At 36.3% G+C, this 19507-nt stretch overlaps 3 protein-coding genes and 1 long non-coding RNA gene across 5 annotated transcripts; all 4 read left to right on the forward strand.

Annotated features, from left to right (window-relative positions):
• The first annotated feature begins 702 nt into the window (after positions 1-702).
• LOC125202133 (protein DOWNSTREAM OF FLC-like) lies at positions 703-2302 on the forward strand. Its single transcript, XM_048100476.1, has 2 exons — positions 703-910; positions 1736-2302. The coding sequence occupies exons 1-2, from the start codon at positions 757-759 to the stop codon at positions 2065-2067; spliced, it is 486 nt and encodes a 161-aa protein (XP_047956433.1). The 5' UTR covers positions 703-756; the 3' UTR covers positions 2068-2302.
• A 1341-nt stretch (positions 2303-3643) lies between these two features.
• LOC125212173 (2,3-bisphosphoglycerate-dependent phosphoglycerate mutase 1-like) lies at positions 3644-6586 on the forward strand. Of its 2 annotated transcripts, none has more exons than XM_048112265.1 (8): positions 3644-3761; positions 4256-4564; positions 4660-4883; positions 5406-5527; positions 5625-5781; positions 5863-5964; positions 6044-6163; positions 6350-6586. In XM_048112265.1, exons 2-8 carry the CDS (start codon positions 4276-4278, stop codon positions 6413-6415), a joined length of 1080 nt encoding a protein of 359 aa, XP_047968222.1. In that variant the 5' UTR covers positions 3644-3761; positions 4256-4275; the 3' UTR covers positions 6416-6586. The 2 variants fall into 2 exon arrangements, with proteins under 2 accessions (XP_047968222.1, XP_047968229.1); XM_048112272.1 differs by having other exon boundaries at positions 3656-3761; positions 4397-4564.
• Positions 6587-7679: 1093 nt separating this feature from the next.
• Positions 7680-8166, forward strand: LOC125202476. The gene is made up of 3 exons (XR_007173104.1): positions 7680-7804; positions 7909-8008; positions 8092-8166. It is a non-coding gene; the product is annotated as an uncharacterized LOC125202476 (long non-coding RNA).
• A 1064-nt stretch (positions 8167-9230) lies between these two features.
• On the forward strand, positions 9231-11380 carry LOC125202475 (type I inositol polyphosphate 5-phosphatase 5). The gene is made up of 7 exons (XM_048100876.1): positions 9231-9350; positions 9450-9554; positions 9626-10106; positions 10193-10386; positions 10508-10616; positions 10850-10998; positions 11088-11380. The coding sequence occupies exons 1-7, from the start codon at positions 9319-9321 to the stop codon at positions 11311-11313; spliced, it is 1296 nt and encodes a 431-aa protein (XP_047956833.1). The 5' UTR covers positions 9231-9318; the 3' UTR covers positions 11314-11380.
• The last annotated feature ends 8127 nt before the right edge of the window (positions 11381-19507 follow it).

Genomic DNA, 19507 nt, shown 5'->3' on the forward strand with positions numbered 1-19507 from the left:
TAAAATCATTTATCATGGGTCAACCCAGATCCAACCTGGGTACTCTTAAAACTTGCTCTTCCTTTAAGTTAGCTGGCCTCCATCACATGCAATTTCAATTTTATCTTACTATCAATATACATATCAAAAATTCTAAAATTGCCTACCCTAGAATAATACTCCTCCATAAGTGCATTTACTATAGTAAATTGATACACTAGTATTAATTAATCCAGTAGCCAGTGTAGTGGACCCTAGCTACTTTAACAAATGATTCTCCCAATTCCATTATTTGTTTTGTGATTATTATACATTTATGTATTAGTTGTAGTCAGTAATCTATGTTTGTGCATATTTATTAAAACTGCTTTTGCAAAAGGTTCGAAATTTCTTTGTTAAGGAATCACTTTTTTTTTTTTTTTTTTTTTTTTTCGTTTCCTCTTTCTTATCCTCACTATATGCTTTTTCTTCATGGTTAATTCACACATCATATGAGATATAGCGACAAAAAGCATAAATTAAGATTAGTAGGAAAAGGAATCACATAAATTTATCCAAATAATAATAAATCATCAATTATAGAACTAATTTGATTAAATTGAAATAAATTTAATTAATTAGAAATTAAAAAACCCCACCGACGCTGATAATGACAACAGCCCATGTGACGACCTCGCTGTGTGCCGCCCCACACTATACATATACACCATCATCTTCACCCCCAATCTTCACTCTCTCTCTCTCTTCCACCGCCGCGCATATAATTTGCGAGTGAAAATGTCGAGATTTTTGGTGGTGCTTTTAGCTGTATGCGTCGTTCCGGCGATGGTGAGTGCTCGTTTGGTGAGCGAGCCGTTCCATTTGCAGGGATATGTCTACTGCGACACCTGCCGCTGCGGCTACGAGACCGATGCCACTGAGTATATGGACGGTCAGTATTGCTCTCTCTACATATTTGGGGATTTCCAGATTTTAGTTGAATTTGGATTTATTTTTTAGATCTATGTTAGCTTCAGCATTAATTGCTTTCATTTTACAATGTAGTTGGGGTTTTTTTTGTTTCTAATTTCAGTGATGATATTAGTTGAATTGAGCTGATCCTTTTCAGTTGTTTCCCTAAATTGATTTCCTTTTTATTACAACTTTCTCCAATCCTTCATTACTTGTTGATCGGGCTTCGATTTTTTAAATGTAAAGGAAAGTGAACAAATAAGTAGAATGAGTTACTAGAGTGGAATGTAAGTTGGAAGTTTAAGAAAAGAAATTGAAAATTGCATCTAATGAAGCTGGAATATATTCTTCTATTTTCCGTTTTGATTTCATTTTATTTTTGATAAGTTATTTTGATTTAAACACTAAAAATATTTTAATAATTTTTGTCTATCTTTCTTTCACATTATTATCATCAAGACTATTTCGTTTCAATTAAATGAACTCTCATTATTTTTTCATAAAAAGAACTCCCTCCATTCCAAAGATACACATTTCTTAGCCCCACGAGATTTTAGCAGATGTGATGGTGGTGGTGATTAATGTGATTAATTGGAAAAAGATAGTAGAGCGGTGTAGGTATTAAATGGAGAGAGAGAGAAAAAATTAAATACTATTTGATTGGAGATAGAAAATGGTGGTTGAGTGTATAATTGGATGGAGACAGAAAATTATTAAAAATAGAAATGTGAGATAAATTAAAAAGGAAAGTGTGTCATTTTGAGCATGTATTGCGTAAATACTAAACCGGTCGGACATGGTGCAGGCGCCACCGTGAGAATCGAGTGCCGCGGCAAGGATTCCGACAAGATCACCTTCACCACGGAGGCCGAGACAGGGCAGGATGGGCGTTGGTCCGTGGACGTAGCGAGCGACCGCGGCGACGACATATGTGACGCCGTCCTAGTGAAGAGCAAAAACTCTGAGTGCGCCACCCCTAATGCCGGCCGCGACCGCGCCCGTGTGATCCTCACCCGCAACAATGGAATGACTTCCAACATTCGTTATGCCAACAACATGGGATTCCTCAAGAGGACGCCATTGGCCAACTGCCACCAAATCCTCCAGAAATACCAAGAAACAGAGGAGGATATTTGAGACAGACTTTTGCTCATCGTTGAACATCCCACTATGTTTTATTACATCATGTTTGGATTAGTAGCTTTCTAGTTTCATTGTTGCTCTGTTATGAGATGATGATGATGTTGTGTTATGTGTAATTTTGTGCAATAGTTGCTCGCTATTGATGTAGATCGGATCGTTTCTATAATTTCTTGCCTATGTATGTTGGAAATTGGAATATGATTCTTTTAGTGCATATGTTTATTTTTCAGTAACTTCTCACAAAAATCCACTCTCTAATATAATGGGTCATTCGAATATATGCAAAAATGTTTTACCAACTCAATTGCTGCGTTTATTTGCTTTATATACATAGAAAATATTCCATTTTTATCTTCAAAATATAGTCTTTAGTCTTGTTTTGCAATTTTGGTCAGTCCTACAAAATTAGTCCATTTTCCTTTTTTTGAAAACCTTTTCACTACATATAACACTACTAATAAGGCGAGTTTACAAAATATAGTCATATTTTGCAATTTTTGTCGAGTTCTCCACGCGGCCTTTAGTTCAGTTATCCATTAAAAAAATTGAGTTTTTCTATTTACTAATAGTACTTCTCTTTCTCTCATACTTTATTAATTATGCGACTTAATACTCGTTCCCAGAGACTAGAGTTTTAAAAGGACATAGGGAGTATGATTTAATAACTTTATTTTTACTTTTCTGTACAAACAAGAATCGAGAATTTTATTAAAATTGTTTTAATCTTACATAAAAAAACAGTAAGTAATCAGGTGGATTGAACCCAATTTGATATGGCTAAGGATATCAATCAGGTCGTTCAACGAGTTTTGTGTCAATTCTATTCATATTACTAAGTTAAAAATTTCAATTTGACCATGGTTAGTGACAAACTATCTTTCTCTTTCTCGTAAATATTGGATTCTATTGAATTGTAGTTATTGAGAATATAATATTTACAGAAATATTTTAATCATCATGCATTGGATTAAATTATCAAATTACTAAATTTGTTACTATTTTTCTTTGCGCTTAAATTTTGTTATGCACAGTTGTAATACGTAGCATTTCCTCCATCTCAATCAAAGTGGAACATCTCTAGTTCAGCACTGGATTTTATGTATGGAGAGAGAGAAAAAAAATAGAGAAAATAGTGTTATCATATTTAAATAATACGGAGAGAGTATAAATATGATAAATTTTTCACTTAATAATGTATAAATGGTGATATCATTTGGAGTGAGACATCCCAAAAAGAAAAATGTGTCACTTAGAATAATACGGAGAGAGTATAAATATGATAAATTTTTCTCATTATGCATTAAAGAGATGTACTTATCATATTTGAAATTTGAAAAAAAGTTTTAGACGTTAAATTATAGTACGATGATGTTATATAATTTATTTTCTTAATTTTCATCGCTAACTAAGCATGATTAAGTGATTAACCACATACTTTTATCACGAATTCCAAATATTTAGGATTAGAGTTAAGACAATGTTTACGCCATTTTTTAGCCTACAATTTGAGTAGAATTGACCTGAAATTTGATAAGCTGGCTCAATTAACATCCCTAGCTGGGCTTAGTGTGTGGGTTGAACCTTTCATTAATAAAACGAAGCCCATTTCAACCCACCAAAACTTTAATTAGACGACTACTCCCAACAACCACCGCCCGCCGAAGCTCCGACGATTTCATTTCAGCTTGGTAAAGCCTCTTTCTCCCGTTTCTTAGCTAACATTTCTTGCTTTTCGATCCGATCCTCTCTATCTTCAGTCGCAGATTCTTAATAGAATTTCCTAAAATTTGGTTGTTGGAATGGAAAGTATTCAATCTGAAATCTAAGTAGTTTTGGATTAAGCAAATTTTCATAATTCATGTTACTAACCTCAAGTTTTCCATCTCATTGTGTAATTCAAATCTAGCTGCATTTTATGTGTGTGAACTGAAAGATCGCGTGAATACGCTCTGATTATGTCTCGTGAAGACGTAATTTGGATTCAAATTGATACTAATATTCAGTAGTTTGTTGTGTTGCTTGGTATATTCTGAAAATTTGGGGTTGAACTTGTTCAAACTAATTGTTTGTGATCCATTGATTTCAATGTTGTGTTTTTCTTTTTCCCTTTTTATTTTTTAAATTTATGTTATTATGATTTGTCTTGATTTCATAGTTAAACTGCTTATGTTGGATTGTTTAGGGGCTTTAGATTTTTAAAGAATGACTGCTGTGGCTACTAGTGCTCTTTATCAATCCTTCAGCTCAAAAGTGATAGATAGATATGGTTCCCTTTCTCATTCTTGCAAGAGATTTCAAGAATTATCCATTATATCACCTCCAGATGGTTTTCGGGGCGATCACAAGGGCTATGTAGGAGAAAGGAATGGCTATAGACTAGCTAGATTGCACTTTTCCCGTTCATCATCAAAATGCCAGGCAACACGGCTGCATCCTGTTTCGTCCGTTTCCTCTATCAAGAATCATTCGTATAGTTCTCAGACTGCAGAGAGTAAGTGAATTGCATTTGGAACAGTTTGTTGATGTTTCTGCAGTCTTCTTTATGTTTATTCATGATGGTTCGGCATTCCTTCAATGTTTTCGCAGACGAGTCTGTTTTGATATTGATGCGGCATGGAGAGTCAATGTGGAACGAGAAGAATCTTTTCACTGGCTGTGTTGATGTCCCCTTGACGAATAGAGGAGTGGAAGAAGCAATCGAAGCTGGGAAGAGAATTAGCAACTTTCCTTTGGACATAATCTACACATCAGCATTGATCCGTGCTCAAATGACAACTATGCTTGCCCTCACACAGCACCACTGCATGAAGGTATTTTGGGTTGTAAACTTGTAGATATCTTTCAAACTTGAATGTTTGCTAGCATGGTTTTCTTATAATGAAAGACCTTCACAGTTCAGATATGATCTATTGACTTTGAAATTTGAATCGTCTGCTGAGTTGGTGTTGTTGGTTTTGGTTGTAATATAAGAATATAGATTTCTTCTGTCAGCTTTGAAACTAAGGTGCCGTTCGGTTACTATGACTCATTATCATATCATTATCCAACTAGGATTAAGTTGTGAGTTTCAATCATATCAACTAAACATAATACATATTCATTCACGAGATATAATCTTTCAAACTGAACGGGGGCCCTAAACAAACACAAGAGTAGAAGCATAAAAGAACTAGTAAAACTGTAAAAGGTCATTGTAGATCCTTGATAGTTCTTATTTTCAAGATTTAGCCTATTCCCCTTACGTAGTGGAGTACTCAACAAGCTAATCAACCAAATTCCGTGATGGAAAGAGATATGCATCCTTTGGAAGTTGACCTACTCAGATTTATCAGGTTCCTATAATTATGCATCATGACGAGACTGAACAAGCAAGGATATGGACCCAAATTTATAGTGAAGACACTAAGAAGCAATCTATTCCCGTCATCAAAGCATGGCAACTGAACGAGAGAATGTAACTAACTCTGTATCTAATCCTTATCCGTTATCACGTTATCTACTGTACTCACATTTCTTGCCATTAACTGACAATGTGCGTTTTTCCCTCACAGGTATGGGGACCTACAAGGTTTCAATAAGCAGGAGACAGCTGAATTGTATGGGAAGGAGCAAGTCTACAACTGGCGCAGAAGTTATCATGTTCAGCCACCAAATGGGGAGAGCCTAGAAATGTGCTTAGGGAGAGCTGTTGCCTTCTTCAAAGATCATGTAAGAAATATGCCTATAGTTTTGATCTTTAGGCGTGCCGTGGGAGGGATTTATATGCTTAGACGAATTCTATTCTTGCAGATTGAGCCTCAGCTTTTGAGGGGTAGACATGTGATGGTCGTAGCTCATGCAAATTCACTGAGGTCTATAATTATGTATCTTGATAAGCTGAGTTCGGAAGAGGTAAGGGTTCACATTTTGCCATCTACACACATAATGCTAAGTTTTACACTTTTACTGATATACTATATCTTGTCAAAAGGTTATAAATTTAGAGCTCTCAACCGGTGTGCCTATGCTCTACATATATAAAGAGGGACACTTCATAAGGAGAGGAAGTCCTCATGGATCTTCTGAAGCTGGAGCCTATGCTTATACAGAGGTAACCTTCCCTTATTTATCGTAATTGTCTGTTTTTCGATTGTGAATAGTGTTTGAATAGCAATCATATCTCTATTTATCGTATATCACATTAAAAGAAGGCTTATACAGTTATACAATATTGAAGTTTTGCATTGTGTATTTGTGATCAGATCATCTCATGGAATTGTTTGTTTCATTCTTGCAGAGCTTGGCCGTGTATCGACAAAACTTAGTCGAAACGCCCAATAGTCATGAGAAGATATCTGCATAATACTGTGTTACACAGTCTTTTTTTGTCAATTTTTATTAGATTATTACCTGCAATTTATGAAGGTTTATGCTTATTTCAAGGCCGCTTGTAAGTTAGGAAGATACTGATTTGCATTCTTGGATGAATTAATGTGTTCTCAAATAAGTAAATATATATAGTTTGTTCAGTGCATTTGAATATTATTACAACAAAATTTGTGGCGCCATTGACCAATTGCAATATTAATGCAAAACAAGATTTTCAAATGCATTTAACAAAATAATTCAGGATCTTTCATGGAATCAAAATACTAATATGTAGGACATAGGAGGCAAGTAGGAGTAAAAAAAAAAGGAGAGATGTGATAGTGACATTATTCTTTCCAAAACGATAAAGAAAGAAAGAAATAAATTATGGCTACAGAATAACATATACTTCCTCCGTCCCACAAGAATATGCATTTTTTCATTTTTAGTCCCTTCTATAAAAATATGCACTTTCTAATTTTGGAAAGTCTCTTCTCTCTAATAAGGTGGGATTCATTCCCCACTAACAATACTTTAATTACTTTTTCTGTTTACATCTCTCTTATTTTATCAATTTTACATTAAAACTCATGCCGATACAAAATGCATATTCTTTGGGGACGGAAAGAGTATAGTCTAACAATCATAATTATTCAATCATTCAAAACATGACATAATTAACAGAAAAAGTTGAACATAGTTTAATTTGGAAAATGTATATTTCTATATCAACTTATAGTTCTCTCCTACTCCATTTTTTTAATATGTTGAAATAATGAAATCCATGCGGAGAAAATGGAAATTCTGTAATTCATATTTTATATTTACTTTTTTGGTCAAAACATTTTAGGAATCTAATTAACGTAATATTTCAAAAAAGGAAACATAATTCATTTATTTTTTGTTGGATTTCCAAAGTCCAATCCGCAATTTTGTATTAACCACTTACCTCCACTATAATCCGAAAGACAAGGCGACATAAGCTGATCATTCAACAGAAATTATCTCAAACCAAAACTATACAAAACAACACTAAATAAAATTAATTATAAAAAAAAAAACATCGAAAAATAGCAAGGAAGGAAAATCTAGTAACAACTAGGAAAAAAACAAAAAGTCAATACGCAGAATCCCATGTTCATTCACAATCCTTAAATTTCCTTCTTGATTTGATGCACCAAAATTAGATTTTGGAAATCCAACAATAAAAATGTACATTAACATTGAGAATTGAGAGTCTTCAACTTTTATTAATTTTTCAAACATTTTTTATATGAACGAGTTTTCCGATCGCCAGCCCGGCGGCGCTGACGCCGCCACCACCTCCGCCAGCCCCACCACCACATCTGAGAATTCCGTCAGATGTGAAAAGAAATCGCTAAAGGTATTTTTTTTCTCAAACGGTGATTTCTTGAATGAATTATTATAGTCTCAATTGTTTTTGGTATTAAAATATATGTTTATTATATTATTTGAATGGGATTCTAGTCCATTATTCCAAGGATTTTTAGTTCGAAGAGATCGAATAGCAGAGATAGTTTTTCAGAAGTAGAAGGCCTTCAATCAGACGGAAATAGTAATGAAAATGGTGCGTTTATTTTTCTCGATTTCTTTATTAATATAAAAAAGTTAATTTATGTTATAAAATTGTGATGAATTATATGGAGACAGAAGCAGATTATAATGTTACGTCAAGAACTAAAGCTTTTCTGGAGGAGTCAAACTTCATCCAAAGAGGTATCTCAGGTAAGAATCATTATAACATTCTGACTCCAATGATTCATGTATTTGTTTCATATTTCATACGAATGATTCATGTGCAGAAATACCAAATCATTATAATACAATATCTAAAATTACACTCGTATTATCATACATTATCTGTGACATCAATCTTGTTGGGCAACATTAATTATATTTCAAATTTCGTAAGCAAAGGCCCCGTGCTAATTAATCAATTTAATCTTTAGGCCACTTATCTTTATTGTTAGGGTGGCGAATTGGACGGGTTGAGTCGTTATCGGGTCAATCTGATGCAATCGGGTCAACCTGATAACGAGCCAATCCAGATCCGATTCGTACTTGATACAAACCCATTAATAATACAATATACTATAAGTGTTGACATAACACGATAATGACACACACTTGATTAAACCTGATTCTTTTAAACCTAATTTACACGATAAACCTTGATTTACATGACTTAAACCTGATTTACATGAACCCAGAGAATAATATTAAAGCTTACTTTTTGAAAAAAATACTATAAAAATAATTAAGTAAAACGAACCCAATAAACTTTTACCAAAACCCATTAGTTTCGTACCCGTTCGTACTGGATTTACGTGTCGTGACCAAAATTGACAACCCTACTTATTGTTAGTCACTGACACATAATAAATTTTAAAATTTATGGTTAATTGTAATGTACTTGTTATACTAATGGATTCTCGTATCTCCTATAATTTTGAAGAGTATCCTCGAAATCCAATGATGTAGTATCTTAACAGCTAGTCTGATCTTGTTACTGCATAACCAAATCTTTGCACGCCACGTATGAAGTAAACAAAGATCGTAAATCTACGTATTTTGGTAGCTTACCTACCAGAAGACTAATTTGCATATACAGTGTGATTTTTGCAGAGATATATTCATTGCATTTTGATAAACAAAGCACAAAAATCATGCATGTAATTTTGTTTTGGAGGATGTCGAAATTGACCCTTTCATGGTCATGAAATTGATATTCGTCACATTTTATTTGTATATTTTTATAATGGGAGGTAGAAGAACATAAGAATAAATGGTTATGGTAATTCTTGAGCTTCTCTCTCAGAGAGGCATAGCGTGGCCGAAGTCGAAACCCTAACCATTCCGAGCCTCGACCAATCATCAATGGCACCACATGCTTTAGTTCAAAATATAAGGTACGAACTAAGGTACTAGGTTGTTAAATTTTAAGGTTTCTTGTTTATGTCTATATGTAAAGGCTTTAAGAGAATTTTTTTTTATTTGAAACACATTAGGGCTTTTGTGGGAACATGGAATGTGGGAGGAAACACTCCTAATCATGGCATGAACCTTGAAGATTTCTTACAAGTGGAGGGATCTGCAGACTTATATGTACTAGGGTAAATTCAAGACACCCTTGAAAAAAGTGTTTTTTTCTACACATAGTTGACGTGTAATTGTGTGTGCTTAGGTTTCAAGAAATTGTGCCACTAAATGCTGGAAATGTGCTGGTGATTGAAGACAATGAACCAGCATCCAAATGGCTAGCCCTGATAAGCAATGCACTCAACAAACCCTACCATGAAAAGGAATCAAAGTGTGGTAACAATAGCAACTTATTCCGCAAGAATTGTTTGAAAGCCCTAAACAAGAATCTAAGAGGAGATTGTGATCTCTTCAAAGCCTGCAATTGTTCGTCTGATTCGGGAAGAAGGACTAAGCTTCGAGACCCTTGTGCCGACCCCTTGAACTATTGTGATTCGAGCTCAGATGACTTCATTTCAACGGCTGAGATTTCGTTGCCCACACGCATTGGTTACCAACTAATTGCAAGCAAGCAGATGGTAGGGTTATTTTTGTCAATTTGGGCAAGACGGGATCTTGTTAGAAATATCGGTCACCTTAGGGTTTCCTGCCTGGGAAGGGGGATCATGGGCTATCTAGGTAATAAGGTATGTAGTATATCAGTATCCCGAGCCTTAAAATTTAGCTGAATATTGCGAAAATGTAAGACTTGACTTGTCCAATTTATTCGTAGGGATGCATATCAATAAGCATGACAGTGCACCAAACGAGCATGTGCTTCGTTTGCAGCCACTTGGCATCCGGGGAGAAAGAGGGGGACGAGCTTCGGAGAAACTCTGATGTAGTCGAAATCCTCAAGGGAATAACTTTTCCTAGGGTTTGCAAGAATCCGAGCCGTCGGATCCCCGAAAGGATTGCCGATCATGAGTAAGTGTAGTCGGGTCGCTCATGTTTCACTTCATCAATACAGTCCAAAATTCTTCATTTTTTTCTAAGTACTAATGTATATGTGTCCACGATCTAACCTTGCAAACCAAAACAATTTCAGCCGTGTGATATGGCTAGGTGATCTAAATTATCGAATCGGATTAAGTTACGAGGAGGCAATAATTCTACTAGAGAATAGTAATTGGGAGTCACTATTGGAAAAAGACCAGGTTTGTTGGCTCTCTCATTAAATTACGTTGACATTTTTTACAAAATAAATGGGTCAAAACTCACCTAATTCACCTCAATATCTACATGATCCTCTAATTAAGTCAAATGTAAGTTAGTTGATAAGGCAATAATACGTGGAAGTTTCATCGCCTTATCATATTAAATTATGTCACAAATAAGTATATATATACATCATGTTCTTTTTCTTATAGTATCTCTTAATTAACAATAGCTGAATACTGAAAGAGAAGCTGGAAGAGTATTTGGTGGATGGAATGAAGGCAAGATTTTATTTGCGCCAACATACAAATATTTGCAAAATTCCGATTTATATGCAGGAGAGAATAGCAAGTCGAAAAGAAAACGGAGGACCCCTGCATGGTATGGAACCCACATTCTATTAACTTTTTCCACTCACTTTTTAATAATGACAGACGGTGATCTGATTATATGCGTTTGATTATATATAGGTGCGATAGAATATTATGGCACGGCGATGGCATCGACCAACTATCCTACTTGAGAGGAGAGTCGAGATTTTCCGATCATAGGCCGGTTTTCGCCTTGTTTGCACTAGAGGTGGAGCTCATCAACAGAAACCCCAAATTTAGAAAGGGATATTCATGTGCAGCCACCAAGTTCGATTTGGAAGAATGCTTATCTCAGACTCCTAATTTTTGCGAGTTTAACCCATAGATAATCTCTACAACTAAACACAATTGTAATGGAGTACATCTTTTAAATCTCATACAGTACATATCATTAACTACTTAATCCTAATGTCACACTCTGTCTAAGACTAATTTTTCTCCTCTCATTCGATAACATAGATGTACCAAACCATAACATACGATATCAAAATAAATCTATTATCTGCATATTTACTATATCACTATATCTATATCTTTTCGTTGTAAAATGAAAAATCACATAAAACACACACTAAATCATTTATCAATCCACATGTCACGACACCACTAGTCTCAAATTCAGTTTAAATTTGTCACAATAAAGAAAGTGCATAAGGATATGGAATTTATTCCATATACATCGGCAAAGTCTTTTGTACGTGTATGTGTTAAAACTAACTACTTTCTCTCTTTTTAAAATTATCTTAAAATTTTAAATTTACATAACTCTCTCTATTTAAATTGTTTTTTTGCAAAAGTTGGTGGATGTTTTTTCATACGATTACATTCGGCGCTGCAACATAATATTGATAATATTTCCATTTTATGCGGTTGAGAGTTTGTTCGTTTGAGTAAAATTATTAACACAATTTCATAATTTTGATGAATGATTCCCAAATTTCCGAGCAACCAGTACTTGAGTAATTTATTCTGATGAACTGATGCATCTCTGAGATTGTGGTAATTATAGTAATGTGTGGTTCAATTTTACACAGCCGATTTTACAAATTAAGGTAGCTTTTCTTTTTGAAAAAAATTGTCAAATGAGAGATTTTGTTATGCTTTTATTCTTGCAATATGCATTTTTCACCCAATTGTCAAGTGGGATTCATATTCCACTATCTTTTTTCCACTCACTTTTTTTAACATTTTTAAAAACCCGTGCAGCCAAGAAATGAGACTCCTAACGGTGGATGGAGGGAGTAACATTTATCGTGTATATATAGAGCTGATAGAGAAAGACAGAATGTATTGATAATATGATATACTTATTGAACATGCATTGTCAACTTTTATAATTTTTCTCTTTTGTGTTTGGGTTAAGAATATTTGAGCAAAGATTATGTCTTGTTAATTCTACTTATGAAATTAGTAGAGACTTATTAGACTCCAATTTATATATCTCTTTCCACCTCCCCACTTATCCCCATTTCTCCTGCAATTGCTGATTTTTCATAGAAAGCATTCACATGGTCTACACATTAAAGTTCAGATCCTTAACTCAAGTGAGCCAACACTCAACTAGTTATTAGTACTAAAATTTTGCCGCTTTTTGTTGCAACACTTACATGATCAACTCAAGTTAAAGTTCAGATCCCATATAATATGAATGGTAGAATCCCTAACCAAATCAAACACAAATAGATTAGTCGGAGTCACTAACATTGATTGCATGATCAACCATTGCATGGATTGCAACATATTTGGCCGATTGTATAATTTACTATGACATTGACAGATAGTTGATGGAATATATGTTAAGTGTTAAAGAGCAAGTGGCATGTTGTTATGAATTTTAGCAAGAAGAAAAAAGTTAAAAAGTACTCTCTCTGTCCCTCTGTAGCTGAGTCGTATTCTTTTTTGGATTATCCCACTTTAGCTGAGTCATTTTCTTTTTTAGCAAAAAGTACTTTACTCTCTCTTTATCTCTCTACCTTTTTGCTTTGCCGTGTGTGACCGAAATTTGAGGTTTGTTTATGTACTGCCGGATTAGAAAGGTTCAACAACCGTTTCAAGCTAGGGTTCAAGTCATTTGTGCGCCAATGGTTATGCGAACAATGATTGTTTCTTATCTCCACACAAAAGGCGTGCGATATCACCGAAAAAAAGGGGTTTCGCATATTCAGTGACCTTAAGACACGCACGAGATGTTCTATAATGCCCCGACTTTTCTTTGAGCCTTTTAGAAAGGGTTTCGCTGCGAATGAGTGTTTAATGTGTAAGTATTATATCGTCGTTCAACAATTAAAAGATAGTATACGTTTGAGGACGACCAAAAAAATATTTAGAATAACACCAATATACTAAATACAAATATTACAAGTAAATCAATATCTCATGTATATGGCCTATCAGCTATTTTCTTGCCCATGTCCTTTTATTTGAAAACACTATTGGAGAGGCCCAAATAAGCTCATTTTTCTTTCAAATTTCAGCCCAAACAACTTCTTCAAATTTGTGCGCGCACACATAAAAACGATCCACAAAATCTGGCCATATTGTGCACACCTAAAATATCAATCACATTAGCCATCTTCATTCCAAGTTCCAACCAAATTAACAATTTTTTTCACCACCTTCATTCAAAATATCAATCAGCAACGCACAATAGAGGACGTTATCACCGAATGAGGTAATTTCTCACAAATCCAAGTTTTTCTTTTGCATACCATGTAGAACAAAACAATGATAAGTGAATCGAAATTTCAGCTTGTAGCAATAAATGAGATAGAAATTTAAGTTGATTTGTTGCTCCAACACAAAAGCTTTCAACTTATAGCAAAGCATAAGTGCGAATTGTATTTAAGTCCCAATATTTAATCATATCAATGTTTCTTCCAAACTTTTTCCTTAAATGCTTGAACATCTAAAATCAGAAAGGCGCTACAAATGGAAATAATTTGAAAAGAACGATGGTTTTATTCTGGGCCAAGGAATTAGAGGATTGTTGAGCTAGAATAGATTTTTTAATTTGGGCTGATATTATATTAGGGCATCCACTATAGGGGCGGCGCGCCGGCCGCCCCGTTTGCGGCTTAGCCGCGGCGGGCTATAGCGGAGGAGGCATCCGCCCCGGGGGCGATGATCCTCGAAGCCGTTGTTGACTACCGTTTGCGGATCTGGCATGCGTATTTCGGTGTTGCAGGTTCGAACAACGACATCAACGTTCTGCAGTCGTCGCCTATCTTCAATGATGAGTGTCGGGGAGAGGGTCCAGAGATCAGTTTTGTAGCAAATGGCACGCAGTATCGCGGGGATACTATTTGGCAGATGGAATATGCCCTCGTTGGCCCATATTCGTCAAGAAACTTCGCCAACGGCTGGAGCGAAGAGACAATATTTTGCGCGAAAACAAGAGGCCGCTAGGAAAGATGTTGAGCGAGCTTTTGGTGTGCTCCAAGCGCGATGGGTCATTCTACGCTGCCCGGCACGAGTTTGGCACGAAGATGATGTCGCGAATATTATGGTAGCATGTATCATATTGCACAATATGATAATAGAAGATGAAGGATTTGCTGCAGAACGTTGGGCGCCGGAAGATGGTGCAAGTACAAGTCACGGCGTTGCCTCCGCACCGATACAAATGGGTGTACCACGTAGTAATGAATATCTGATCCAACGTTTCGCTGATATACGCAGGAGCACAGCACATGACCAACTCCAGGTCGATTTGATTGAAGAGGTCTAGGCACGTAGGGGAGGCGGCGTAGCGTGAAGAACATGTGTGATTTTCCGTAGATCAAATTTTCGTTGTATTTTTTCCCTCAATTTAATCCGACGAAAATTTAGTTTTCAATTTTAATTTATTGCACTAGCCGTTTTTCTCTAATTATTTTTAGTCCGATAATTTTAATTGTAATTGAATTAAAATATACAACAAATAAAATAAAGTGAAATTTGTCCACCAAAAAGTGTCCACTATTGCTGCGGACACTTTTTTTTGTGGCCGTGGACAAATAAAAAGTGGCTATGGACAAAAAAAAAAAGTTGTCCACCAAAAAGTGTCCACCTATAGTGGGCTGTTTTTAATTAATTTAAGAAGGAGGTGAATAATGTGATTATTTAACTCCAGAATTGATGCCAGACGGAGTAATTAATCTATCTCGAATTATTAATTTGAACGAACTCATTGTTTTTAAATTAATGCACGAGAACTTCACAAATTTCTTAAAATGAGAATGATAAAACGAACATTGGTCACGACTAACTGAGCTTGCTATCCATAGCAAAGTGTGGTTGTGAGATATTCAACATAGGCAGACTAAAGCCCGGAACGTTATTGAGCGTGCCTTTGGCGTAATGTAAACAAAAGAGAGATGATTTAGCACAAGCAATGTGGCTCTACGTGCTATTGCCCTATTTTTGAAAAGATGAGATTGATGAAAAAAATTCAATCTAACTAATCATAAATGATGCAATAAAGTTGCAACTGAAATATTGGTCTATAAAACCATCCAAGATATATTGAAATTGTTGGCAATTGAAACTAAAAATATAACATATAACTGTCTCACATCGATGTCAAGAGAAAACTGAAACTAGTATATAAGTCTCATGGGCCCCTCCTCCTATAACCAATTGATTTTAGGATGGAACCCATGGATTTCTAACATGGTACCAGAGCAGGACTCAGAAAAATTTCATCACTGTCCCTAACCTTTCTCGACCTTAAGCCAAATCTGCAGAAAACCATTCAAAACAAACCATGTCAGATGAAAAAAACCCATCCCAATCGGATGAAATTGCTCGGCAAATTGCCGAAATCATGAGCAAAAGTCTTGCCATGATACCATCAACACCCAAACCAGAGAACACAGAAAATCCACCAGAAAAAACCCATTGTGTACAAAATCGATACACAACCCCTCCACATTGGAGGAAGCAAATTGAATGGAGAAAATTACTCTGAATGGGCCGTCCTGATGAAGACGGCTATAAGCGGCAGGGGAATGGTTTCTCACGTAACCGGATTGCCACCTCCCCCGCCACGAACCGATCCAGCCTTTCCGCAATGGCAACAAGCTGATCACTGCGTGTTCACATGGCTCACACAGAATATCGAACCTCGGTTGGTCAGCCGAGTTTGAAACAACCGACAACCAAACACATATGGGATGCGTTGGCTATCACGTACGGGAGCGGAGGAGATAAACTCCAAATATACGATCTGCATATCAAAGCCAGCATGGTGAAACAAGGAAGCCAATCGTTAGAGGAGACATGGAGTACCCTACAAGATTTATGGATGTCAATAGATCAGAAACGGACAAATCCTATGAAGTACTCGGAGGACATGGAAATACATGATAATTGGATTCAAGAACAGAGACTCTATACGTTTCTGACTGCAATAGACGACAAATATGAAACAACAAAAAGGGAGATAGTTAAAATGGAGCCACTTCCCTCGGTTGACCTTGCCTACAATCTGATCAAACAAGAAGAGACACGGTCTCAAGTGTTACAGTCAGGAGCCGGAGCCACAACAGAAGGCATCGGAGCAGGACTTGTCGTCCGAGGAGGATCGCACCAGCACGGCAGCGGCTCCAGGGGCGGCGGCAATCGCGGTGGAGGAGGCGGCTGGAACCGGCGGAACAATGACGAAGACAAATCGAAGCTAGTCTGTTCTTATTGCAAGAAGAAGAAGCACACGAAAGAATCGTGCTTCGAATTGATCGGATTTCCCGATTGATGGGAAGAGAAACACGACAAGAACTCATCTGCACCACCGCCATCCGCGCCACCACGCACTCCCTGGAACCGCGGCAGCCACATATGTCACACAAGAGTATTTTGCCAACATACACACACCACACAAACACAACACACACACACGTGCATACACGCACCCACACACGCACACATGCATACATATTTTCCATATCCCTTTTATCCCACTTTCACTCAATAAGATGCATGAGGGTCCAAGAATACCGATTAATCGGTTAGAAAGAAGAGGAATCGAGTAGAAAGAAGAAGATAAATATAAGAATACCTTATAAGAAAAACGAACGGTAGAAATTAAGTATTAGACTCGGTTCTTCAAGATTCTTGGATTGAACTTCAATTCTTCTTCAAAAGATGACAAAATATTGGAGAATAGAAGAAAAATTGGAGAGAGTGAGAGAGATGAGAGGGGGCGTGTAGTATGGTGAGGGGGGCGAAATTTTATGGGGCTAGGGTTAGGGGTTCTCTTATTTATAGTGCTCAACAAGATCTTTAGGTAATTAAAATAGAATATTTGGTAAGATTTTATTCTCCACAATTAAATAAATCAAAATATTGTGGAGTAGAGAGGAAGAATGAAAATGGCGTGAACTAGGGTTGGAGAATATGGAATTTTCGAAAATCTTGGCTACTTATTTAGCCAAGATTTTGTTTGGTATATTTTTCGGAGTAGAATAAAATATCACGGAGCAAAATAAAAATAAGGATCCTCCCAACTAGGGATTGAAATAGGCGTGTAGTAGCCTTTTTAAATAAGGAATGGATTTTTAATATCAACTAAAATAAGGTATGGCAAGATCTCTTGAGGTATGGAAAGATTTGGTAGAATATTTAAATTCTAGGTATGGAAGGAGATCAAATAAGGGATCAATTAAAATAAAATAAATTCCTCCTTCCCATAGCTAGGTGATTTTCGAAAATCACCTTAATATTAATAGGGCTCGATTTTTCCCATTAAGAAATAGGGAAATAATTGGGTTTTGGATTTAATTTGGATAAATATCCCAAGAATTAAATTAAATCCGGAAAAATGGAAATTCTCTCTCCAAGGAGTCAAGGGTTCGAAAATTTCAACAAGGAAAAGTGGGGTTATAGTATTTATGGAAATTTTCCCTACTATTCTCACTCACCCTTAAACAAATAATTCACCTCATAATTTAATAAATCACATGCCACATCACATAGTCAACAATTTTGACTTTTCAAACTTCCCGGTCAAAGAAACTCATGCAATAAATTCATTTATCAAATAATTCACATCTCCAACGTCATCAATAATAAATTCTAGGGCTCTAAAATTAGGGTTCGGAAATACGGGATGTTACAGCGACTGATACAATAACTTATGATGCTTCAGATCTTACAGGGATTCAAAAACCTTAGAAATCCCATATTCAGATAGCTAATGGGGAGTTTACAAAAGTTGAGGGGGTGGAAACTGTGAAAATATCACCTACCCTTCAATTATCTAACTGCCTTTATATTCCTTCGATGTCTCATAAATTGTTGTCTATTAGCCATGTCACGAAGGAATTAAAATGCACCTTATTGATGCAACCTCATTTCTGTCTGCTGCAGGATATCCGAACCGGGGAAATAATTGGACGTGGCACTGAACGTGATGGATTGTACTATGTAGATGAGATAGCTCAAAAAGGGACCGCCATGCTAACTCACGGGTCTGCCAATAGGAAGGCTTGGCTTTGGCATCGACGCTTGGGACATCCTTCTATCGGTTACTTAAAATTATTGTTTCCTGATTTTGTTTCTAAACATGATGAGTATTGTGAAACTTATTTTTTGGCCAAAATCCACCGAATCTCTTATCCTTTGAATAATACTCGTGTTGATTTTCCTTTTTCCTTAATTCACTCTGATGTTTGGGGGCCCGCACCTTTTACTGGGGGGCAGGATCTTAGATACTACTTAGTTTTTGTTGATGACTGCACTCGCATGACTTGGGTATATTTCATGAAACAAAAATCTGAGGTTTATATACATTTTTCACACTTTTTTAACCTTATCAAAACCCAGTACCAGTCTTCTATAAAAATCTTGAGATCAGATAATGGGAGGGAATTCGTTAATTCAGCCATGAAACAATTTTTTCAAGAAAATGGTCTGATTCATCAAACCAGTTGTGCCTACACTCCCGAATAGAATGGTGTAGCCGAAAGAAAAAACCGTTCCCTCCTAGAAATGACCCGTTCTATGCTCATTGAATCAAAAGCCCTAAAACACTTTTGGCCCGAAGCCATTGCCACCTCAGCCTATCTCTTGAACAGATTACCCACAAGTATCCTCAAACACCAAACACCACTCCAAGCCCTATCCTCCTTCACCAAAATTCCACCACCTTTAACTCTTGAACCGCGAGTCTTTGGGTGCTCCGTTTTTGTTCATACCCCAAAACATGAACGAACCAAACTTTCTCCTTGTGCAATTAAGTGTGTCTTCGTGGGATATGGGGTAAACCAAAAGGGGAATATGTGCTTTGATCCTAAAATCAATCGAATGTTTGTCACGATGAATTGCAATTTCCTTGAAACCAAATACTTTTATACCCACCTTAGCAGTCAGGGGGAGAATAGTAGTAAGGACCCGCTAAGTTGGATATCAGCGCTGATGCCAACGCCAAGTAATCCCGAAGTGGGCCTAACAGAGGCGGCAGTAAGCGATTCCACTGAGCAAGTCTCTGAAGTAGGACGGTCCGTTTCTGAAGGTGACACTCAACCAACTACTTCCCCGTTGAG

Source organism: Salvia hispanica, chromosome 1 (genome assembly GCF_023119035.1).
Source record: "Salvia hispanica cultivar TCC Black 2014 chromosome 1, UniMelb_Shisp_WGS_1.0, whole genome shotgun sequence".
Taxonomy (NCBI): domain Eukaryota; kingdom Viridiplantae; phylum Streptophyta; class Magnoliopsida; order Lamiales; family Lamiaceae; genus Salvia; species Salvia hispanica.